The 23,993-nt window shown below is 56.7% G+C and overlaps 2 protein-coding genes and 1 long non-coding RNA gene across 4 annotated transcripts; 2 read left to right on the top strand and 1 right to left on the bottom strand.

The window, feature by feature from the left end:
- Nucleotides 1-374: 374 nt before the first annotated feature.
- On the top strand, nucleotides 375-20,856 carry STARD3 (StAR related lipid transfer domain containing 3). Of its 2 annotated transcripts, none has more exons than XM_010960472.3 (15): nucleotides 375-532; nucleotides 11,438-11,707; nucleotides 14,550-14,627; nucleotides 15,006-15,083; nucleotides 15,207-15,260; nucleotides 15,660-15,777; nucleotides 15,969-16,067; nucleotides 16,297-16,352; nucleotides 16,728-16,820; nucleotides 17,498-17,560; nucleotides 17,708-17,803; nucleotides 18,180-18,259; nucleotides 18,354-18,458; nucleotides 19,575-19,668; nucleotides 20,090-20,856. In XM_010960472.3, the coding sequence occupies exons 2-15, from the start codon at nucleotides 11,486-11,488 to the stop codon at nucleotides 20,192-20,194; spliced, it is 1,341 nt and encodes a 446-aa protein (XP_010958774.2). In that variant the 5' UTR covers nucleotides 375-532; nucleotides 11,438-11,485; the 3' UTR covers nucleotides 20,195-20,856. The 2 variants fall into 2 exon arrangements, with proteins under 2 accessions (XP_010958774.2, XP_010958775.2); XM_010960473.3 differs by lacking the exon at nucleotides 375-532 and adding an exon at nucleotides 11,092-11,246.
- LOC141573610 (uncharacterized) lies at nucleotides 13,120-22,608 on the bottom strand. The gene is made up of 2 exons (XR_012499486.1): nucleotides 22,106-22,608; nucleotides 13,120-13,340 (listed from the first exon to the last, which is right to left on the bottom strand). It is a non-coding gene; the product is annotated as an uncharacterized LOC141573610 (long non-coding RNA).
- An 80-nt stretch (nucleotides 22,609-22,688) lies between these two features.
- Nucleotides 22,689-23,957, top strand: TCAP (titin-cap). The gene is made up of 2 exons (XM_010960475.3): nucleotides 22,689-22,846; nucleotides 23,100-23,957. Exons 1-2 carry the CDS (start codon nucleotides 22,737-22,739, stop codon nucleotides 23,488-23,490), a joined length of 501 nt encoding a protein of 166 aa, XP_010958777.2. The 5' UTR covers nucleotides 22,689-22,736; the 3' UTR covers nucleotides 23,491-23,957.
- The last annotated feature ends 36 nt before the right edge of the window (nucleotides 23,958-23,993 follow it).

Raw genomic sequence — 23,993 nt, 5'->3', positions numbered from 1 at the left:
CAGTCTATGGATCTAGGAGTCTTAACTGCAGACAAGCTCCGAGCCTTCTTAGGAAGGACTGCACAAGTTCTAGATCCTGCTAGGGTTGGCTGAAAGGGGTGGGGAGGGGAAGGGAGGGAGAAGAGGAGTCCTTCAAGAGTAATTGAAGGGACGGTCCCCCAGTCCCACAGGCCTCGCCTCAGGAAGGCCCCCTTTTTTCCCCCACAGTGCCGGGCCTACGTGGCCCAGTGAGGATGATGCCTGGGCTTCTCTCCAACTCCCTCACCATTAGGGAGATACATTCCAAGCCTAGCTTCAGCTACAGCCCCAACTTCCGGTCATTGGGGGTGAGGCCCAAGGGCTTGGGGGCGGGGCCGAGGCGAAGGGGCGTGGCTGCAAGCCTACGCACGTCCCGGTTCGTTCTCAGGGGCGGACTCAGTGGCGGAAGTGGCGCCTCCGGAAGATCCCCTTCCGCTCGGAGGCGCTGCGGTGGCCGCGGACCAGACTGTTGCTGGGGCAAGGTGGAGCCAGGGCCGTAGCTGATATGGAGCAGGTGGGTCCGCGAGAGGTCACTGGGGCCGGGCGGTGGTACGAGAGCTACGTCTTGCCAGCGGATCCCGCCGCACCCGCCGGTGTCCGTTCTTGGTTCCGTCCGACCCTTCCCACACCCGCCGCGTCCCAGGTTCCGCCCCCTTCCTCTGCTCGGGTTTCTACCCAGCGCGGGACTCCGGGGTCTCCGACGCTGACCCTCCGCGGCCCCGCCCATTCGAGAGAGCCTGGAAGGACGTCTCGGGTCGTCTCCCAAAATGTTTCTCTTGGCTCTTAGGGGGGAAGCAAGGGGGTGGTATCTGGGTTTTAAAGGGCTGGAGTTGGGTCTGGGGAGGGGTCAGGGTTTGAGAATGAGGAGGGAAAATATCTACAAGTTCCTGTTGTTCTGCGTCTATCATCCGGTTTTCCTCAACTTCCTTTGGAAACGGCAGTGAATGACTTCCTAACTGACATCAAAAGGGCCCTTTAAGTGTCTTTCATGAGTTATTAGAGGTGCAGAAGACCAGTGACCTCCTTCCTAATTGATGTAATTGACACGTGCCCTCCTTCCCCTTTTTTGACTTCCTCCGCGTCAGCATCCTCTTATTTTCTCCTACTCCTGACTGTGCAAGTACCGTGTCACATACTCCTCTCCTGCCCAGCTCCTCACTCTGTACGCTGAATCTGGATGGTCTCATCTCTGTCATGGCTTTAGATTTACACCACCTAAACACCCGAAACGCGCCCAGATCTACATCTTTAGCGCAGCCCCTCCTACTACCGGTTGGACAGCTCCACTTCAGCTGGAGCTCTCCTCCATCTAAACTTAAAATGCTTTTCCCCTCTGCAGATTCAGTCTTTCTCTGCTACCCCACCCCAGTCAGAAACCTGACAGTTATCTTCTACTTCCTCTTCTTCCTCAATTCCCATATTTAAGAGGTGACCTAGTCCAACTAATTTCCTGAACATGCTTCATGCTGGTCCCGTGCTTCCATCTCTTCTGTTACCACCCTTGATGTGTTTCTCACCAGGATGACTGCAACGGCTTCCCAATCATGGCAACTTCCAATCATGGCTGTCTGCGACCCAGTCTCCAAACTGTAACTCTTGTGATCCTTTAGAAATATGTCTCATAGTTTCATAATGTCACTTTCTTGCTTAAACCCCTTTGATGGTTTCCCATCACCTATGGGAAAGGCTGAATCTTTAGCAAAATTTACAGAGCTCTTTATGATCTGACCTCTTCCCTACCAATCTCCTGTGTGTATTCTGAGGTCCTACAATATGGCCCAGCAGGATGCGGTTGCCCACACCTTGCTGTTTTGTGTCCCCCTGCCTTTGCACACACCAGCCCCACTGCTGGGAAAGCCCCTTCTCTCATCTGCTGGGCTACCTTCTACTTGTCCTTCAGTGCTCTGCTCAGGCAGCGTCCCATCTCTATATCACCTTTCCCCCACCTTCCCAAGGCTAAATATTATCCCATCTGAGTCCCTGCAGCATCCTGTCCATAATAGCATAGTGATTAAGAATACAGACTTTTGAATCAGACTTTCTGGGTTCTGATACTGTTTTGTGACTTTGATGAAGTCAGTGCCTCAGTTTCCTCATTGGTCAAGTGGAGATAGTAATGTGCTTACCTGACAGAGTTATTGTGAGGATTAAATAAAATAATGTATGTATAGGGCTTAAAACAGTGAGCACATCAGTGCTCCATAAGTAAATGTTAGCTATTACCTTTTATAGAAGAATACTATAGAACAGTGGTTATGACTTGTAATGTTACAAGCTGCTTGAGGACAGTTGATGCAGCTTACTTCTCATTCTGTCCCAGAGCCCCAAACCCTGGCTCTTTGCCAATAAATAAAATGCTGGGGCAGAGGGCATTGGGGACAGAATCTGGATTTGTTGAGTGAGGACTCAGAAAGGTGAAAGACCCAGAAACGATATCAGTCTGCTCAGGAAATGAATCTGGAAATGGATAAATGATACACGGCAAACATTAATTCTAGACCTCTGGGAACCCAAGGGAGAGAAAGGCCAAGGATGGCTTCCCAGAGGAGCTGACTGTTCGTGAGGGGCCTTAGAGTAAGAGAATGAGTTTACCAGAGGTGGGTAGAGATCGTGGTGGGCTGAGAGAATGTAGAGCTCTTGCAGGGAGGGGGCTGAAGTGGGCAGGAGGGCAGAGGCAGTCCCCTCTGCTCAGGTTGGTGATTTCTTTCCTCCTCTGGCCATGAGGAAGTGTCCCCTTGGATTAGGAGCCTGCAGGGCCCATGCCCTGGGGAGCCTAGAGGCCTGGTACCCGGTGTTTGGGGGCAAGCCCCTGGGGTAGGATCAGCACACATACCTGCGGGCTGGGCATGTGCTTTAAGCCAGAGTCTGGGCCTTTGTTCATGCCTGGAATGCCCATCTTCCTCGCAACCAGCTCAAAGATGTGAATTCTTCAAGGCCTGGGTCATAAGGCTTCCCCTCACTGTGGCTTTCCTGACCTCACCCACTCCAGCCTGGATCAGATGCTCCCTTCTCTGTGAGCCCACGATCCTTTGTTCTGTCCTCCCTGAAAGTGCTGATTACAGCGTGGCACTGCGCGCTGTTTATCTGTCAGCCTCCCCCACCCGACCCGGAACCCCTGAATATCCATCCCCTGGACCAGCACAGTGTCTGGCACACCATAGGCTCTCAGCTCACATGCTGCGTTAAAACTGAGCTCTCCTCATGCCTAAACTTGTTTAGGGGAGGGGGTGCAGTTGAGACCAAAAATCCTGTACATTTGTTCCATTGAATGGTAGAGAGTGTTGGCTCCATTTTACAAACGAGGACACTGAGGCTTGGGAGGTAAACTCAAGTGTACTCTGCAGGAACTGAAAGAATTGTCTCCTGACTCCGGGTCCACAGTTGTGTCCTAGAAACTTAGGATCCCAGCCCCCAAAGGGGCAGCTGCCATATCAGTGGAACAAGGAACAAGGAAGGCATCCCATTCGGCCAGTTGTGTGTCCCTCTGAACTTCTTCTGCCTGGGAAGAGGCTGTTCCTAGCTTTTGTCTGGTCAGGGCTGGTGGTGGGAGGAGTCTTGCTGAACCGCCCCACCCCTGAGGGCCCTTCCCTTGAGTAGGCTGATAGGACTGAGATCTCCCTGGAAGATGACTGGCCTTTCAAGACTGACCTTGAGAAGTGACCTCATTCACCCAGTTTTACCCAACAGCACTAAGAGTTGGATGGGCCCTGACTCATCAGCCCTTGCGTAGGCCAGGGGTCATAGAATCACATAGCTGGGGGTAGCTCCAACATTTAACAGGGCCTGGCATGTGGAGAGGGCAGGAGGGCTGAGCGGATCTCAGTTTGTTATGATTTTCCAGTAAGCTGTACTGTCAGAACCTCTTGGCTGGGGAGGGGAGTGTATACTATTGAATGTAGTTTCTGTTTTGACTTGACTCTGCTCTCTCCACTTCCCCAGAAGGAAGGGAGAAACAGCTCAGTTTGGGCTTTGAGATCTTATTTGTCACTGCTGCTGTGTCCTCTCTCTAAATTCCCACTTTTCCAGGGATGTCCCAAGCCCTCCGAGTGGGGCAGAGTAGGGGCCAGTAAGCCAGCTATGCCAAGGCTGATGGTGTGGGCCACTGAGCCCTGAATTACAGGAGAGCCTACTTTGTGCCATCCCAGATCAGCTCCCTGTGGCCAGAGCCCGTCCTTCTGCCCAGCAGTGCTGATGGGACCCTCCACTGGGGCAGAGTGCCAGGGCCCTGCCTTGAAGGCTGTACCATGGCCCCTAGTAGTAGCAAATGCTACTCTTAATTAAACACAGGCACGTTGCAAGCGTTATTTCTAATCCTTTCAATGGCTCTGTGAAGTGGACACTCTACTGCCCCCATTTTACAGATGAGGAGACTGAGGTTCAGAGAGACTCAGTGATTTAGTCAAGGGCACACAGCCTAATAAAGAATGGCCTTGAGCTTTTGATTCCAGGTCTGCTGACCAGCCCCCAGACCCACACCCTTTCCCTTGTTCCAGGTGGACACTACAAATCCACAGGCCAGTGAACCTACTGGATGTGGTCCATGCATGGCCACACACTGACTTGGGCCTCAAGGGCTCGAGGAGAGATGACTTTAAGAGTCAAGTATGGGAAGGGAAGTGCTGAGCCGGATCTGGGCTTGGGGAAGCCTGAGGGTGAGGGTGAGGGTGAGGTTTGCCCAGGACTTTTGAATTGATCTTTGAAGAGTCAGGGTTCCTCTCAATGAGAGGCAGTCATTCCAAAATGAGGAAACAGAGGGCCTGGAGACCCAGAAGGGGGACCAGCCAGCCATGGTGTGTCCTGGGAGCGGCCAGTGAGCTGGAGAGTATTGGGGGAGGGGTAGCAACCACATAGCAGGAGAGGAGTGTGGGGACCCTCACTCTCTGAGGGATTTAACTCACCCCTAGTCCTCCCCCAGTGAGTCGGGGCTCAGGGAAGAGGAGGGGAGCAGCCACCCTGCCTGCAGGTGCCCAGGAAACCAGTCCTTCTTGCCGACTGCGGGAGGAGCTGCCTGGGCTCTGGGCAGCGCAAGCCACCAATAGATGGTAGAGTCCAGCTCCAGGAAAGGCTGCCTGAACAGGTAGGGCCACTCCTTCAGGGCTGTGTGTGCGTGTACACCTGTGCACGTGATGCTGCAGGAAAGGGTGGAAATAGTCGTTCAACACATTTCCTGAATATTTACTGTGAACCTGGTACCATTCTGGGTACTGGGCATGCAGCAGTGAGCAGAGCATGGTGAGTCCCTATTCCAGTGGGAGAAGGCAGGCAGTAAACACAGACCAGTAAACATATAATATGTCTAGGGTGATAAGAGCTGTGAAGAAGAATTAAGTGGGGTAAGAGGATGGAGGGTGGGGCTAAATAGGGAATTCAGGGAAGGCCTTACCAAAGGGACCAGAGTGACTAGAATGGAGGGAGGAAACATTGCAGAAACATAGGGGAGGAACTCGGGACAGGACAGCAGGTTCAAAGGTCCTGGGGTGGGAGCATGCTGGATGTGTCCAGGGAACAGTGAGGGACCAGTGTGGCTGTAGCAGAGCTTTCCAGGTGAAGAGGAGGCTTGTAGGCCAGGGTGGGACTTTGGCCTTTACACTGGGTGAGCTGGAACCATTGGAGGTTTGGGGCATTGGGGAGATGTGGTCTGCTTTTTACCAGGATCCTTCTGGCTGCTGCACTGAGAATAGACTTGGGACAAGGACAAGGAAGAGTTCAGGAAGCAGGAGCCAGTGAGAGATGATGGCTCAGGCAGGGTGAGGGTAGTGGTGAGCAGCGGCAGATACTGGCTGGATTTCGAAGGATTTGTTGGTGGTTTGGATGTGGAGAGGAGGACACTGGGCTCTCCACAGGCCCTGGCTGGGTAGCTGTTAAGCTCTTTGAGGTCTTTTGACACTGCACGCCTCGGCCAGCACAGGCACTGGAGGCCCCTACATTTGGCTTTTCCAGGTCCCAGCCCAGCGCTGAGGGAAGCTCACGTGGCCCTGGGACCAGCTCTGCCCCATCCTGGCTGTGGGGGGTTGCGGGCGCTGTGGGCAGGCCTCTCCGAGCTTCAGTCTCCATCCCAGCCTCATCTCCACAGCTCCTGGTAGGGGGAGGACGTGTGCAGAGGGGCCAGTGTGGGCCACTGCCAGCCGGGATTTGTTTCTTCTGGCCTGTCTGGATGGTCTGCAGGCCTGTTTGGTCTGCTGTCCTCCCTCCCTGAGCCAGATTCCACCTAGGCTGGCCAGCAGCAGGACATGGGCCAAGACCAACCTCTTCCCTACCCAGAGCCTCTGCCTCCTGCCCGTCTGTGGATTCTCCATTAACCTGGGCATTAACAGGGGTGCCAGAACAACCCCAGCCCTGGCCTGAGGCCAGCTCACAGTTGGACAGAGCTCAAGACTGTGTTTCCTCCAAAGAAGAGGCAGGAATGTCATGTTAGCTGATCCTTACACAGAAGTCACTCTGTGCCAGGGACTGTTCCAGGCCATCATGTTTAATAAGTCACTTACTCCTTATAATACCTGTAGGAGGTAGGTGCTGTTGTTACCCCCATTTTACAGAGGAGAAAACCGAGGAACAGAGAGGTTCAGTGACTAGTAAGGTAGGAATCCAGGATTTGAACCTTCTCCTGGCTTGGCGTCCAGTTCTTTCTTGGCTTCACTGATTCCTGCTGATTTTTACTGAGTTAGGGACCCCTCAGGGAAGCCCCCATGGCCAGTGTGGGGCTCGAGCCAGCATTTCCCAAGGAATGTAGCATGGGGGACGTGTTTAGAGCCTGTGTCCACTGTCTCCTTGGCCTCGGGAGAGGGTTTGGAGTTGCTGCACTGCTCAGAAGTGAGGATCATTTCTGGATATAGATGAGACTTGTTCCCTCCATCTCAGGGTCACAGAGCACAGCTTGTGGGATAAGCTCTAGCTGGAACTTGTACAGGTTGGCCCAGCCTTCCGTCAGAAGTTGGGCGGAGGAAGGGGTGAGAGGACCCCAGAGGTGGCGGTGGTTATTGAGCACTTCCTCTGTGGTGCCAGGCATTATGCGCTCCCCATGCTTCACTGTCTCCTCTGATGCCTAGACAGCCCAGGCTCCATACAGGTATCCCCAGTTTCCAGATGCAGCCTCAGAGGTTTGCCAAGCGAGTAAGGAGCATTGTTCACATTGCAAATTTGCCTTGGCCAGGAAACGCCAGCCTGGAGCTGCAGAGGGGTGGCTGGAGCTTCCAGCCTGAGCTGTGACTGCTGCCTGGGAAGCACCCTGTCTGTGCCCCTGCCACCTAAGAACTGTGGAAATTGGGCCCTGGGTGGAGGTGGGCGTGGCTGGGAGGGGAGATGGGAGCTTGGAACTGCAGGGGGCGCCGGGCACCAGAGGGAAGGGGTAGGATCAGAGATCAGTCCTGTCCTCCCCCGAAAGCCTGTGCACGGAGCTGGGACGGCACCCCACCTCCCGCCCCACCCCTACCCTGGGAACACATTTGTGCAGAGCTGGAGAAACGTGGCCCTTAGTGCACACAGATGGACTGGAGGCTTGGAGGGCTTGCGGATGAATTGTGGAGCTCAGCTTTGAACTCAGGCCTTTGGGGGTGATACTATTACACGCCACCGTAGGGTATAACCCACTGACACCGACATAAACGCCGGCCCTAGAAGGTAGTAATTATCGCTGCCTTTTTTATTGTGGTAAAATGCACATGGCATAACATTTACCTTCGGAGCCGTTTTTCAGTGGGCAGCCTATGGCGTTAAATATATTATTGTTCCCTTTATTTAATGCAACTGAAGAAACCGAGCTAGCATATCCTGGGGCAAGTAAGAGAAGGCCTGGGACGGGGTGAGGGGCCTCCACCTTTGTCCTGGGAGCTTTCCTTGGGCCCAGAGACCTGCTTTGCCTGCTCCTCTAGGATGAGAAAACTTCCAGTTTCCTCCCTCCTTCCCTCCCTCTCTCCCCAAGCCTCAGCAGCTCAGCTTCTACATGCACATCAAGTGTCAAGTCTGCAGCCAGCCCAGGCGGACTCCTTCCCGCTGCACGTGCTGTCCCACTCCTGACACCTCTGAAGGCGCTGGTGGGGGGCGGTGACAGCAGGCAGTGGGCTTGGCAAGCGGGGTTGCTTCTCCCGGGGGCTAGTTCCTACCTCCCCTCGTCAGAAGGGCGGACGCGGCTGGTGGAGGCCAGGCGTGGCTGCTCTGTTGGCCGCTGCCACCTTCCATCCTCCAGGGCCAGGGGCCCGAGAACAGGTGCTCTGGGGACTGTCGAGGGCAGTTCCAGGCCGAGGCAATTTTCACCTCACAGACTGGCAGGTGGTCTGATGGGGCTCAAGAGCCTTTTGAAGTCATCTGAGCCAGCGATTTTCAGACCACGCCAAGGAGGTGCCTCAGGGGTGACCCTGGCAGGAGTTTGAGGAAAGACTGATTGGGGGGGCTCTCTGAGGTCACTTCCTGTGGCAGGACCCACAACAGTCCTGTTTTTATCTGTTATATATTGAGGTTCCAAGTAAAGTTTTTTGCTTGTTTAAGTTTTTCTTGCTTAAAAAGCCACAGACCTTTTTCCCAGATGGAGAAACGGAGATTCGGTAAGAAAGACTTGCCCAGAGTCACTTGGGATTAGTGGTTGCCCCAAAACTCGGGCTCAGGTCTCAAATTCTGACCGGTGCTCTTTCTACTTCACAAGCTCTTGCTTGTCCGGACTCTCTTGTAGGGGAGGGTGATACAGAACCCCTCTATTTCTGACTCTTGGCCGGTTGCCCCCACCTTCAGAGCCCTGGGGCTCAACTCCCACACCCCCCACCCCGGTATCTGCAGCTGTTCCTGGCTCCCCCCCAACACCTCTGCTCTCAGCCCCCATCTGTGTCTCTTGCTTCCACAGGAATGTCTGGATGTATGAGTGTCAGTGCTGTTGCCACTCTTGAGTGTGTCTCACACCCAAGCTGCTGCCACCCAAGTCCTGTCCCCAGAGGGGGAGGGAGAAAGCCAGGGGGAAAGACAGATAGACCCGGGAGCCGACTGGGAGTGGGGAAGCCACAGCGCCCCACAGTGAGATAAAGAAGAGGGAGAGAGAGAGAAGGTGAAGGCAGGTAGAAAAGAGAAGGCGAAAGAGAAACAGAGGAGACTGGATAAGTGGAGAGTCTGATCTGATGTGGGTGGAGAGAGAGGCTCACAGCTGGGAGAGGGATGGGAGTGAAAGACCCAGAGGGGGTGAAATAAAGACAGCATGGGAGAGGGGTACAGAGACACTTCCAAAGGAAGGTAGAGAGGTAGTCTGTGAGGGACACAGGAAAGAGGAGGAGAGAGGGAGGTAGGGCTGGCAGGAGACAAGAGGGCAATTAGAGACAAGGAAATGTCACCTGCCCTGGAGCTGTGGCCCTGTCACAGTGAGGGATGCATGGGGCGTGCAGTCTGGCACCAGATCCGGCTGATGGATATTGGGAGGTCCCATTGCCAGTGGCCTGTCACATCCCCTCTTCTGACTGCCTTCTTCCAGAGCTGGGCCCAGTTTGCCTTCAGTACCCTCCAGATGAACCTGTCACAGGGACCTCAAGAGTGTGGTAGTCGGGGGTGGCCTTGGGCTGGTGCCTCTGCTGAGAACAGTCAGCTCCTATCCATTGGGTTTGCCCAGAGGCAGAGGGATGGGCGAGCTGGCTTGCTCAGAAGCTCCTGCTGGCCACAGACTGGGGGCTTGTTTTGGACTTAGTAGATGGATGGGATCATGGAAAGTAGCAGACTTAGCAAAGGTATGGACAGGACGGCGAATTGGGAGGGGAGATTGTTCACATCTTGCCTTCCCAGGATCACGGATAGAGATCTAGGGGTCTCCTCCTGGCCCCTGGTGCTGGCGCGGGAGAGGGCTCAGGGAGACTCTTAATTGAGTCCCAGAAGCTCAGGACCCACCAGGCTGAGTCAGCTCCTTTCTGGCTCCAGACTAAACCTTTCCTTCCCCCGCCCAGGGGACACGGTGCTGCTGCCAGCAAATTGGTGGAACAGAGGCCTAATGAAACAGAGACCTTAGGCCTGGGGGCTGCATGGCAGGGAGGGAGTGCTCTGGGGGCCCCCTTTGCCTCTAGGGGTCATGAAGATTTCAGCCTCGTGGATGTATAAGCAGTTACGGGATGGGTAAGTCCACTCACCTCTCAGAGCCTTGGCTGTCTCATCTGAAGAATAGGTGTGGGCGTGAAAGGCACTGTGGGCAGTGTTCCGTGTACTCTGGAGCCCAGGGTGAGCCTTGGGTAGTGGCTGGTCTGTCCTCGTTCTCTCTTTAGGTTTTCCCCTGGTCCTTTCTGCTGCGTAGTTTGGAGCTGAGGGCCAAGAGACCCTCTGGGTCATCCATTTATTCAGCAATTATTCAGCACCCATTAGGCGCCTGCATTAACCAAGTCGGGGAAAGGCCTGCCTGGTGGAGTTTGCAGAACTATCAGTAAGATGGTTTCAGATGGTGAGAGTTCCCTGAAGAAGGTAAAGCCCTGTACTGTAACCGGGACTGGGGACAGGAGGGTGGGAGGCTCCGAGGAGAGGGCTTTGGAGCTGCCACCTGAAAGGACTGGGAAGAGCACTCCACACAGCGGGTAGACCTGGGTCTCAGGCCCCCAAGGCAGAACTGGGCTGCCATATGTAGGGACCTAAAAGGCCAGGGTGGCTGTCCAGTCAGTTGGGGCCTGGCCTTGTGAGAAGGGCCAGGCCCTGTGAGAGGAGCGCTAAGAGGAGCCGGGCAGAGCCACATCCTTCCGGGCCATGCGGAGGGTGCTGACCCTCAGCCCAGTGGGGAGCCTTTGAAAGGTTGTAAGCTGGAAAGGCAGGATCCGCTGTATGTTCAGAAGAGCTTTCCCTGGCTGTCAGTGTGAAAAAGTGGTTGTTGCAGGGTGACAGAGGCAGCCCGGAGATGCGTGCCTCAGGAGCAAGTCGGGCGGCTGGGGGAGAGATGGTGCTGGTTGGGGCTGAGGTGGGGGTGGCAGGGGCGTAGCTAGAGAGAAGGGACCAAGATGTCTCCCTCCATCCTGCCTTCCCCGTCCTAGCTTGGAGCTCTCAGAGACACTGCTCTAGGAAGTCCCTCCCAGTTGCCATGGATCAGGGGGTGGGAGGGTAGGGCTGGCTGCTGGGAGGGAATGTGGCTTTGTGCTGGAAAACAAAGAACAGAGCTTGGGGCCCGTCTTCTCCTGGGGGTGGGGGCAGGCCCAGAGGCTGTTGACAGGACCACAGGCTGAGCCACAGGGCAGGGCTTGGCAGGAGCAAACAGTGCCCCCAGGCATCGGGGATTCCAGAGCCCTCCTACGGTGAAACATGGGGCCACAGGGAAATTGGGCAGAGGGGGCCCTGGGCCATGGGGCTAGGACCGGGAGGGGGCATCTATGTTGGGAGTAAGTGACATCCCTGGGGGCTGTGTGTGAAGGGAAGAGGGAGGTTAAAGGGACCTCCAGGGCCCTGAGGTTTGTGACCTGACCCAGCCACCCTGCCTTCCCTGCAGCCCTGCCGCTGAGGCCCAGACCTCCCGCCCTGAGGAGGACCGGCCAGGATGAGCAAGCCGTCTGGGGAACTGGCCCACAACCTGGAGCACAGCCTGCCGGCCGTGGCCTCCCTAGGCTCGTCACTGTCACAGAGCCAGAGCCTCTCCTCGCACTTCCTCCTGCCACCGCCAGAGAAGCGCCGGGCCATCTCTGACGTCCGGCGTACCTTCTGTCTCTTTGTCACCTTCGACCTGCTCTTCATCTCCCTGCTCTGGATCATTGAGCTGAACGTGAGTAGGGCGGAGGCTGGGGGCGCAGGCCGTGTTGAGGGAGTTGCCTGGGCCTCAGTGACTCCATTTGCTGTATGGGGGTAGCCTGGGGAGGGGGTTGATTTCCAGGTAAAATGAAGATGAGAAAGTAAGGCAGCAGTTCTCATTTTCCAGAGAAAGAATATGGGGCTCAGAGGGGTTGAATCATTTATCTGAAGTCTCTCAGTAAGTATGTAAAGGAGTCAGGGTTTGAACCCAGACCCTCCCGCTCCAGAGGTCACACTCTGACCTCTGTGCCAATACTGCCCTCTCGTGGACACTCTTGAGAAAGGAGGAGAGGGCCCAGAGGGCCTTGGGTGAGCTATTGAATAACTTTTGTCTTCTTTCTGCCCTCTCTGTCTTCATTCATTCATTCATCAGCAAACGTTTTTTGAACCCCTGCTGTGTCCCAGGCACTGTGCTAAAAGCACAGGGTAGAATGGGGAGCAGCGAGTAAAAACTCCCAGTTCCTAGTGGCGCCAAGCTCTCCATCCCCATTTTGGGCACTCCTCCAGTTTGCCCTCTTGGGTTTGGTGAGATGCCACCTAGCAGTCTGGAGACAGAGCTGCCTGTCAGGGCAGGTCTTGTGCAGTGCTTGGCCAGCTGGCCATGGGGTCTCATCTCTGGGCGCTGACAGGGCACAGCAGGACCTGACACAGAGGCAGGAGCCATGGGAACAGGGCATCCCAGGCTTGGTCCGGTCCCGGCTTCTCCTCTATAGTAATTGAGTCCCACCTCAGCAAGGGACTCAGCCTGTCTGAGCTTTCCCATCGTTCCCCTTTATGCAAAGTGGGGCAGAGTTCTGGATGGCAGGTGCCCTTCCTCCAGGTCTCAAGCTCAGGTGTCAGGAAAACAATGACTCTGTTGCTGAAAATGAGTTTGGAGAAGGGGCCAGTTTAGGGTTGCAGAGGATAAGTTGGATTGTGGGCATGTCGAGCTGGAGGGGAGGGCAGGGCTCTGTGGGTGACTGTCCTTTGTGCACAGAGATGAACTGGCACCTTCAGTGAGTGGAGCCACAATCACGGAGGACCTTAGGGACCATTTAACTGATGAAAGAACTGAGGCCCAACAAGGTTTGGGGCCATTTGAAGAGCTTCCGAGGTCTTAGGCTTTCTTTCTTTTGAAGGTTCCATCCAGCATCAGAAAGCAGGCACTAAAATTCATCCCCATCCTTCATTCGATATATATTTTCTTGCCGGAAAAGAGCTGAAAATTTTTGATAATTTTACTTTTGAAATTCTCTGACTGTATTGGCTGTAATAGCTCAGCTGTCATCATGTAGACTTGTGAATTCTTGCAAACTGAGAAAAATCTAACCTCCAAATTGTTTTCAAACATGATGAAGTTTCAGAATGCCAGATAACAGTATTAGCAGAATTAGCATAATGTTTAACTTGGTAGATTAACTAAAATTTTATTAATTTCCAATTTTGTCACTTTATTTTTGTATTTAGGAGCATATATATTTTTAGTTTTCTAACAGACTGTGCGTTGCCCAGTGGATACAAGACCCTCGCAAGGTCTTGCAGCCAGAGCTTGGCAAAGGAGGGTCTGGCGCTGTCCTGAGTCCTGACACAATCGGTGCAAGCGGGTACCCAGGCAGAGAAAGAGTTCTCTGAAAAGAGAAAAAGATGGAGAACAGAGCTTTGTTAGGGGTGGGAGAGGCTGTGGAGCCCAAAAGGGCAGTCTGAGGAATAAGAGGAGGGCCAGGCTGGGGTAGGGTGGGGTGTCAGGCCAAGGGCAGGGGGGCGTTGGACTCCAGGGGACTCAGAGTGGTCCTAAGGTAGAAGCATGTGGTGATGTGTCAGAGGCTCGAGTGTCAGTGAGGAGATGTCCAGACTGCTGGCTCCTGCCCTGAGCATCAGAATCACCCGGGAGCTTTATAACGATTCCAGATGCTCAGCTCACCTTGAGATTCAGACCCAGTGGTCTGAACAGCTGTGTCTTTAACAAGTTCCCCCCACCGCCCCCTCCCCAATTTGGATCATCTGCCAGGGATTAGAAGCCCCAGTCTAGGAGGTTATGAAGGGTCTTCCCCTCAGGACTCCTGGGCTCCATTCCCCTTGTGTCCCTGATTCTCCGGGGGCTGGTGCCCCCACCTGCAGAGGCATAGGCCTGCCAGCCCACTCCTACTGAGGCATCAAGCTGCAGTCTAGTTCTCGGTGTCCATCCAGACCCTCACTCCCCAGCCAGGGACTCGGGGATCCCATTGAAAATATGTGGTTGGCTGGGGCAGAGGCAAGGACCAGTCTGCTCACTCTCCACTCCCTCGTCTCTAGCAGCGTGATGGATTTTGCCCATTAAGCACAAACCTAATCAATTGATTTGCCACCTGGGGCTCCGTCTGACTGCCCACTGCCCACCCCCGGCCCCATCACCCCAGATGGATGGTTGGCTGGGAAGATGGAGCACCGCAGTGGTGGGAGGGAGATAAAATTATGTGAGAGGCAAGCTCCCAGCCCCCTGTCTGCCAGCCCTACCTACCTGCATGGGGCGTCTTGCCTCCCCTGCACAGCCCCAAGGCCCTCCAGGCTTATCCCTTTCTGGGCACTGGGCATGAGTGTCAGAGTCTCTACTCAGCCCTGCCTGTCTGGGCTGCCTGGATCCTTAGAGGAACATTATGAGTGCTGGGGGTCTCAGGCCTCTGGCTGCCCACCCCCCTCTCCCCCACCATGCCTCCGGAGCCTCCTTGGGTGGTAGCTTAGCATTTACAGCCTCTCCTCCAGGTTCCACCCTGCCGCTGCCTCCTCCTCTCCAGCAGGATGAGGGGCAGACCCGGGGACTTGGTTCTGCTTGTAGAGCTATTCCTATCTCCCTCCTCCAGACCAACACAGGCATCCAGAAGAACCTGGAGCAGGAGATCATCCACTACAGCTTTAAAACTTCCTTCTTTGACATCTTTGTGAGTAGCCTTGGGGAGTCTGGGGGCAGAGAGGGCAGGGGGATGTGGCTCTTCAGCTGTCTTCTCTTCTTCCTGCAACACACATCCTACTCTGATCAGGGAGACTTGGCTTCCATCTCATTGTTTAAGCAGGTTCCTAAATGAGGCCCCAGCTTCAGAGAACCCGAAGTGGGAGGGGAGGACAAGACCCCTGTCCAATAAGGTCACTTCCAAGTCCTCCACAAAGAAAACACTGACTCGGCCATTCTCTCCTGGGGCATGCACACCATGCGGAGGGATCCTGGTGGGGCAGGACTGGAGGGGAGGCCAGCCTCCAGCAGAGGTAGGACGATTGGCTTGTCTGTGATGGCTCCCCCTCCCACTCCACCCCCTCGCCAGGTCCTGGCTTTCTTCCGCTTTTCCGGACTGCTCCTGGGCTATGCTGTGCTGCGGCTCCGGCACTGGTGGGTGATTGCGGTAAGATGCCACTTTCCTGGCAGTTCTCGGGCCCTGGCAGGGCTGGTGCAAGAGATGAGATGGAGGAGGACTCACTACCCAGCCTCTGTGTTTGCTCTCTCCTTTCTTCCCTCCCCTGGGCAGGTCACGACGCTGGTGTCCAGTGCATTCCTCATTGTCAAGGTCATCCTCTCTGAGGTCAGTGGCTCAGGGTCTGGCTGGTCTGGTGGGCATCTGGCCTGAGGGATGGGCTTCTGCCCAGGAGAGAGTACTTCTCTGATTTTGGGTGTCTGTCCCTATTGTCAGGGTCGGGGTGAGAGGGAATCCTGACCTTAGATATTTCTAAGGACTCATCTTCACTGGTGTTCCCCACTTGCCCACTGCAACCCCAAGAGCAGAAAGTTCCTCCTTCAGTCTAATCTCAGTTTATCCTGCTGCAGAATTCATTAATCTGTCCATCTCAGAGGCATGTGCCACAGAGGGTCCCTAAGCAGCTGGTACCAGGAGTTGGGTGTATGCCAGAGTTCGTAGCCCCAGGGTGGGACTTTGGGTTTGGGGTGACCCCCTGCCTTGGAGCTCAGCCCCCTTCCTCCACAGCTGCTCAGCAAAGGGGCATTTGGCTACTTGCTTCCCATCGTCTCCTTTGTCCTTGCCTGGTTGGAGACCTGGTTCCTTGACTTCAAAGTCCTACCCCAGGAAGCCGAGGAGGAGCGATGTGAGTGCTGGGGGGTGAGGGGATACAGTAAGGGTCAAGAGAGGAGAGTTTCAGGCATGAGAGCGAGTTCTGAGCTGTCTTGCCAACTCTGCCTCCAAGAGCCTTAGGGTGAACCTGGGCCGGGGACCCCGGCTGCTAAGGCACAACTGTGCTTGTTTGGGGACACTGGCTGCCTGTGTCTGCTCCCCCAGGGTATCTTGCTGCCCAGGCTGCAGTTGCCCGAGGACCCCTGCTCTTCTCTGGTGCTCTGTCCGAGGGCCAGTTCTATTCACCCCCAGAATCCTTTGCAGGTGAGGGCTGGTGGGTGGGGGAACTGCCTTCAAGGAGGGGCTTTATGAGGAGTCGGTTGGCTGGGTCTGTTCTTTCTATTCCTTCTATCAGCTCCCTGGGGAGAGCGAGCAGCCCTCTCCCACACACACTTTTATCCCCCCACATCACTGCTCTTGTATCCGCACCCCACTGCCTCCCCGCACTCTCTCCCCACCTCTTCCCATTGTCATCTGTGCTGGTTTTCTGCAGGGTCTGATAACGAATCAGATGAAGAAGTTGTTGGGAAGAAAAGCTTCTCTGCCCAGGTATTTGGCTGTCTGTCTCCACCCCGGGTGGGCATCCCAGAGAGGGGCCAGTGCTGGGCTCTGCCCAGGTGGTCAGGGGCTTCCCAGCAGAGGGTAGACGTTAGGCAGCCTGAAGGCCAGTCTGTCCATCTGAGTGTCTGCCCTGCTGTCGGTCAGGCCCACTGGTCTGCTTCCTGCCTGGGGCCCAGGTAGGGGTGGCGGGAGCAGCTACAGTCCCAGGAACCCTGTAGGGCCCAGCAGACCAGCCGAGACCCCACATCTGGCTGCGTCAGGCTTCCTTAAGAGATGTGTGGAGTGTCTAGAGCAAGACTGGGCCATGACCAGCTAGGGTGCAGATCCCAGGCTGAGCCTTTCCTGCCTCCCATCCCTGGCCAGGAGCGGGAGTACATCCACCAGGGGAAGGAGGCCATGGCAGTGGTGGACCAGATCTTGGCCCAGGAGGAGAACTGGAAGTTTGAGAAGAATAATGTAAGCGACCTCTTCCTGCCTGCCCTGCCCACATGTGCTGAGAGTTGTCTTGTGGGGAGTTTTCGCTCCCTTTTCTGAGGCCTGAGAAACAAGCCCAAGAACTGCGTGGGTTGGAACCATATTCCTGCCCCAGGAGAGGAGGCTGGATCCTGGGGTCGGCCACTTGGCTGGACTGGATTGGATGTTTCCACTGCCCCTCCTCCTGCTTCCACTCTCCGCCCCCCCCCCACCTCCCTGTTGCTCTGCTCCCTGGGTTCCAGCTTCAAAGGGGAAGCCAGGCTTCTGCCCTGTGTCCGGTGTTTTGTTTCATGATCAAAACAATATTATCTAAAAGGATGGCAGAGAGCTTGGAAAATAGAGGGAAGACATCCTCGTTGCTGTCTCTGGCCAGTCCCTCTGGCAGCCCTTGTCGGCCTGGAGACGCGGTCCTTCGTGGCTGCAGCCACAGCTGTGCTTTTGCCTTTTAACTTGATATCAAAAGCCTTTCTCTCCTCATTGCAGGACATTTGTCAGAACCACTGTTTTTCAATGGCTGCTCACATATCCCCAAACTACTGGAGTTTTCTCCCCTGAGCCATTAGAATCCTGTCCTACCTGTCACCCATTCCTGTCCCCCAGGCCCCCGCCCCGCTCTGCCCTCCACTCACCTCCCTGCCACCCTTGTGACCCTGACACAGGAATATGGGGACACTGTGTACACCATCGAGGTTCCCTTTCATGGCAAGACCTTCATCCTGAAGGTGAGTGAGGGAAGCGGTGTCCAGGAACCTCCTGCTCTGTCTGGGACTCTAGGCGGGGGCCGGGGGTGGGGCACCCTCCAGCAGGTTTCTCCCATCTGGAGGGAAGGGCTGGTGTGCCTGAGTACATCTGGCACCACCCTGCCCCAGACCTTCCTGCCCTGCCCCGCGGAGCTGGTGTACCAGGAGGTGATCCTGCAGCCCGAGAGGATGGTGCTGTGGAACAAGACGGTGACCGCCTGCCAGGTGAGCCGAGCCAGGGGGCCTGACCTGGCCACCCCTCAGGGCAGAGGCAGAGCAACGTGCTGGATCAGGGTACAGTCATAATCCAGCGTGATCACTTACCCCCAGGGGACCTGGTCACCTCATTGGACTGCTCGGTGCCTCAGCTTCCCCATCTGTGGAATGGGGATAGTGGTAATAGTGCCTCCTGGAGAGGGTCGGGAAACTGGAAAGAGGGAATGCTCAGAGCGCCTGGCCCAGTACCCATGAATGGGAACGGCTCTTAGTTCAGGGGACTGAGCAGAAAGCAGGCTGGCCTGGAGGTTTCCTGAGGAGCTGGGACCCTTCTCTGGGGTTTTCCTGGGGTGGCTGCACCTCACGTCCGCCCTGGCGCCCACAGATCCTGCAGCGAGTAGAAGACAACACCCTCATCTCCTACGATGTGTCTTCAGGGGCTGCAGGCGGTGTGGTCTCCCCCAGGTGAGTGCCCACCAAGTGCCCTCCTCCCTCGGGCAGGCCGGCTGTCCTTGGACCTTGGTCTTGGCACCCCCTGATCTAACCCTCCCTCCCCTAGGGACTTCGTGAACGTCCGACGCATCGAGCGGCGCAGAGACCGATACCTGTCATCGGGCATCGCCACCACCCACTGTGCCAAGCCCCCGACACATAAATACGTCAGGTGAGCCCCGCCTTGCCTGGGGTCCTCTGAGCTGGCCCCTCCCCTGGTGGCTGTGGGGACAGAGCAAGGTCAGTGTGTACAGCTGGGCATTTTGTCCTGCCAAGGCCACCTCCCTGTCCTCTGTCTCACTGGGCTTTGCCCCTCCAGCCCCTAATCCTGCTTATCTGCTGGAGTCTGCGGAATAGCAGCTAGAGCCTCCACCAGGCTGGAGGGCAGCTCTAGGGAAGACTGTGGATGGTGGTAAATAGGGACCAGCCCGGGGAAGGGGGCTGGGAGCCAGGACCTGAGCAGGAGGGTGTGCTTTCGGAGCTTCACCTTCTGGCCCTTTCACCCCCTTCTCCCTGTGCCGTGGCCTTGCCTTTTCCCAGAGTGCTCACTCAGAAGTCCCTCTCAGTGAGAAGAGGCGTCAGTTTTCCTGCTGGTTATTCCAGCAGTTTCCAGTTCCCCTGCTGTCTAATCCTACGCTGCCGGGGGCCTCCTCCCGGATACCCCACTCTTTCCCTTCGGTCCTGGGGTTCCACAGAGAGCAGTGTTCTTTGAGTGTGGGCCTAGGGGCTCTGGTCTCCCCATGAGCACAGACTTGCTGGGTGATGGACAAGTTCATTTCCTTTCTGAGTACCAACTTCCTTATCTACGGAGTCAGGGGCAAATTAAATGGAGATGGGATGTGAACCATACAGCGCAGGCCTTGATGCCTCCTGAGAAGGCGCCCCCTCCTGGAGCCCAGCAGCACTGCACTGCTCCCAGAGCTGGGCGAGAGTGATAAGCGCTCGCGCAGCCCACCCCTTCACAGCTAGAACAGACGTAGATTCCCTGGACAAAGTAGACGAGGGCTGGGAAGGTAGTAAGCTCCCTGCCACTGGGGGCTGTGTAAACATCAGCAGGCTGTTGTAGGAGGGTTTGAGCAGCACATGGCAGGTGGAGGTGGAGGCTGTATCCTGTGGCCTCTGGGACACCTGTCCTGGGCCTTGCCCAGTCAGGGGAGGGGTTGCTAGACCAGTAACTCCCTTATCTCTTACACCGTAGCCTAAGATGGGCCAAGAATGGGGTAGGGTGATGGGGGTCAAGGGTTCTGCCTGGTTCCAAGATCCCCTCCATTGGTGCCTCTTTCCTCAGGGGCGAGAATGGTCCTGGGGGCTTCATCGTGCTCAAGCCGGCCAATAATCCTCGAGTCTGCACCTTCATCTGGATCCTTAATACAGATCTCAAGGTGGGGGTGCTAGGCCTGCGAGGCAGGCTTGGTGGAGTGGAAGGGACTCTGCTGTGTGACCTTGGGCACTCCCTCCCCTACTCTGTTTCCTTTCTCACTCTAAAATTGGGGTCAGGGTCCAAATGGTCTTCTCACCCTGCTTGCTGGTGGGCCTGTGCCTCCCCTTTCTTACCTCTGACTCCCAGGCCCCAAGGAAGGACATCTGGCCGCCAGCCTAGCCCCTCCCAGGTCTGTTTGTGTGGCTCATGCCAAGATCCGGCACGGCATGTTCTCCCTGCCAGGGGTGGGGAGAGGGCGGCCAGGCTGCATTCCAGAGCTGTACCTGGGTTCTGGCCCAGAGCACCCCTTGCTGGTGCCGGTTGTCAAAGAGGAGCCCCTGTGGAGGGCAAGCCTCCCTGGAACTGTTTCTTGCCTCCCCCAGGGCCGCCTGCCTCGGTACCTCATCCACCAGAGCCTCGCAGCCACCATGTTTGAATTTGCCTTTCACCTGCGGCAGCGCATTGGCGAGCTAGGCGCCCGGGCGTAAGCACGCCCCATCACCACCCTGCAGGCCAGGGGCCTGTCGCTACAGCCTCCAGAGCCAGAGAGGGGGCCGGTTGGGCCTCCTGCTGCCCACAGAGGACCCGGCCTCAAACAGTGGGGAGGAAGAAGCTTCCTCCACAGCAGGCAGCACCTTGGCCCCAAGGTGCCGCCCTTGACCACACGTCACTGTGCCTGGCAGCCATGGCTGTGAGCACGTGGAGGGCTCAAGCATCTGGACTCTGCCACTGAGGCGAGTGGGGTCTGTCCTGCCAACATTTGCATGGTGTCCCTGCCTCCTGGAGGAGGAGATCCACTGTCCCCTACCTGGCCAGGGGCAGGGTCTGGAATGGAAGCCTCAGACTTTGTTGGGGAGGACCAGGGCCCTGGGTAGGACGGAGGTCTGGTCAGCCTTGTCACCAGCATGAAGGTGCAGGAGCCCCTTCATCTGCCTGCTCTCTCATCACAGTTTTTTAGGATTATTTAAAGGGTCTGGGACCTTTTTCCACTTGTACTTGCAGGAGTGCGGGTGGCAGGTTGGGGTGCTGGGTGCTGGCAGCAAACCTGCCTCTCCCAGGTTCTTTCCAGGTTGCCTCCCCACCAGGGCCTCCTTGGGGACCTTTGTAATTTGAGCCAATTACAAACATGAACTCCAAAAAAGACAAAGCAGCTCCTCCAGCCTGGCCTCTTGAGGGAAGTCAAGGGCAGCACCTTGGAGCTCGGGGAGGAGCCACTGCTGCAACCAACACATCACACACCCTCTCACCCTCCCAGAGCCGAGGAGGATGGAGTCACTGGGGACCCAGTTCCTGGAACCCCCCTTCTCACAACTTTCCTGAATGGTTCAGCTGGGCAGATGACTGGTCAGAGAAAAGTTCCCCGCCTCCCTGCCAGGTCTCCTGTGAGGGAAGGTCAGGTCAAGGTCTCCAGCCCAGGATGGGGAGGGGGAGTAGGGAGAGCCCCGGCAGTACCCACAGCAGGTCTTGGCTGCTCCTGGTGTCCCAAGGTCAGGGCGGGGACAGGGGTGTGGAGGGGATGGGGCAGGAGGTGGGGCCTGGACTTCTGGGTCACTGACTCTGGAATCCCAGCCCCTGAGCTCCACTCACCTGCCCTCCTGTCCCACCACACTGGGGCCACCAGGATACTTGCCCTCTCTGCTTGCCTGCAGGCCTCCAGAGGAGGTAACTTGCTTAGAGCCATGGGGTGGGGGGGGGTGCTGTGTTGTGGGGAGAGCCCCTCTCGGTCCTGGTTAGGCGTATGACCCTGGGCAAATCTACCTCTCTGAACCTCCATCTCCTACTTTGTAAAAGCTGTTGTAAGATTAAAAGGTATCAAGAATCAGGTGTAGTGCCTCAGTGATCCCAGGCATGCAGCTCTGCCCCAGGTGGGGCCCATGGGCCTCACCACTAGGTTCTCATCGCAGCTCCCAGCCCTGCCTCTCACCCTGGTGCCCTGTACTCTGTCCACTCAGTGTCGCCCTCATTCCCCATCCCCAAGGGCCCACCACCCTGTGTGCCAGCTTCTTGCAGCACAAGTTGCTGCTCCTGGTGCTGGGCTGCCCAGGAGCCTTCCTACTGGCCCACTCTCCGGGGGTGAGAGCCAGGCCCCTCCCACGTGGCACCTTGGAGCTGGCAGGACCCAGAGTTCTTCTGATAAGGCCATTGTGACCAGAAAGTGGGGGAAATGAGGCCCAGAGAGGGACAGAAGCTGATCCATAGTCACACTGCCTATTTGTGGCTGATATGGGGCTAGAGCCAGATCTGACTGCCACTCACTGGAGCCCCAGGATTCTCATCTCACCCCACTTGAGGTGTTGGTAGAGCTGGGGGCCACCTCCCACACCTGCTCCCTCGGCCCCGACTGGCCCGACTTGGGAGACTACTTCTTTGGCCACGGGCCATGCAAAAAGAAAACATACCTGGCAAAGGTTCGTGTCCAGAATCGCAGGTATAGAATTAGCTTCCAGTACCCCTGCTGGTGTAGTGGCAGTTGGGGACCAGGCCATCGGGTGCAGACGCCTGAGGACTTGGCAGCACTGTTCCTGCATTGAGGGGCACTGTCAGGGGATGTGCCCTCGAGCCCAGGCAGAGGAGAGCAGTAGGGATGGGAGTCAACGGCCTGGTACAGAGCCCAGAGGGGGCCTTGGTTTCTGCTGTTTCCTGCTCTGTTTACAGACAGACCGCTGTCCTCCCTGGGTGAGGAGGAGGGGGTGGGGCAGAGGGCAAGTGCCAAGGTGGCACGAGGCTGGGCATGTGCCTGGCTCCAGATAGTGTCTGAGGAGTGACAGACACCTGGAGGTGTCACTCTGAGGACCCCTGCTCCCACCAGACTATCTTGATCTCTTCAGGAGCTGACCTCTGACCTGGGGGCAGCCAGAGTCCAGGTACCCCAAGCCCCGCCCTGGGCCCAGAGTCCTCCATCAGTGAGTCTTGGCTCTGTTTATAGCATCTGACGCCAGAGGGGCTGAAAATAGCCCCTGGAGGAGGGGGAGGAGGGGGCTATTTAAAGGACCTGGGAGGATCAGAGTCCAGAGAGAGTGAGCAGTGATCATGGCCACTTCAGAGCTGAGCTGCCAGGTGTCTGAGGAGGACTGTGAGCACCGAGAGGCCTTCTGGGCTGAGTGGAAGGATCTGACACTGTCCACACGGCCTGAGGAGGGGTGAGTCCTGGCCTGCCAGCGTCCTTCCTCCTCTCCCCTAGAGCACCCTCCCTGAGCCTTACTAGGCCAGAGCACAAAGCCCAGGAGAAGCTGGGGGGAGGGAGCAAGGAGGGGGCCCACTGGGGAGAGTGAAGTCAAGTCGCCCTTCCTGCACCCCAGGTCCTGGCAGCCCCAGGAAGCCCCGTCACCCAGGCCCCGACCTGAGGGCAGCAGCTCCCAGGAGTTCAGAGTCCCCTTGCCCTCTCCTTCCCAGTTGCTCCCTGCATGAGGAGGATGCCCTGCGGCGTGAAACCTACCACCAGCAGGGGCAGTGCCAGGCGCTGGTGCAGCGTTCCCCCTGGCTTGTGATGCGGATGGGCATCCTCGGCCACGGGCTGCAGGAGTACCAGCTGCCCTACCAGCGGGTGCTGCCGCTGCCCATCTTCACCCCCGCCAAGGTGGGTGCCAAGGAGGAGCGCGAGGAGACCCCCATCCAGCTGCAGGACCTGCTGGCACTGGAAACAGCCCTGGGTGGCCAGTGTATGGACCGCCAGGATGTGAACGAGATCACCAAGCAGCTGCCCCCCGTGGTGCCTGTCAGCAAGCCCGGTGCCCTTCGTCGCTCCCTGTCTCGCTCCATGTCCCAGGAAGCACAGAGAGGCTGAGAGGGACGGTGACTTGGGCCCCACTGTGCCTGCCCTGGGCTGGGCCCTTCCTGGCTAGGACCATGGAGGGGAGCTGCTGGCCATGGATGCTTTGTAGTTTGCCCAGAGTTGGGGGCTAGGGGAGGAGGGAGCCAGAGGCCAGGATGCCTGGGTCTCCTATGTTCCCAAAGGGAGGGGAGCAAAGGCGGTGGGCACTAAGGGTGGAGAGCTGGGGGCCAGCACAGCCGAGTACCCCTAGCCCCAGGAGGAAGGACAAAAGATGCTAGTGAAGGCAAGAGGTCCTTGAGAGGAGTGACCCCAGTCCAGGCTTCAGCTGCAAAGAAGGATGAGGGAAAATGTCAGGGGATCTGGAATGGTCCAGGAAGGAGGCTTGGAGAAGACTGGAGGGAGGGGGACGTGAAGAGGGCAGAGGCTGGGTGGAGCCCCCAACACCCTCTTGTTAGTGCTGCAATAAATGCTCAATCATGTGCCAGAGTTTTGTCTCTTTCCTTCTGGTTATGGGG

This window comes from Camelus bactrianus, chromosome 16, assembly GCF_048773025.1.
Source record: "Camelus bactrianus isolate YW-2024 breed Bactrian camel chromosome 16, ASM4877302v1, whole genome shotgun sequence".
NCBI classification, from domain to species: domain Eukaryota; kingdom Metazoa; phylum Chordata; class Mammalia; order Artiodactyla; family Camelidae; genus Camelus; species Camelus bactrianus.
This window is presented reverse-complemented; position numbering and strand designations above follow the sequence as displayed.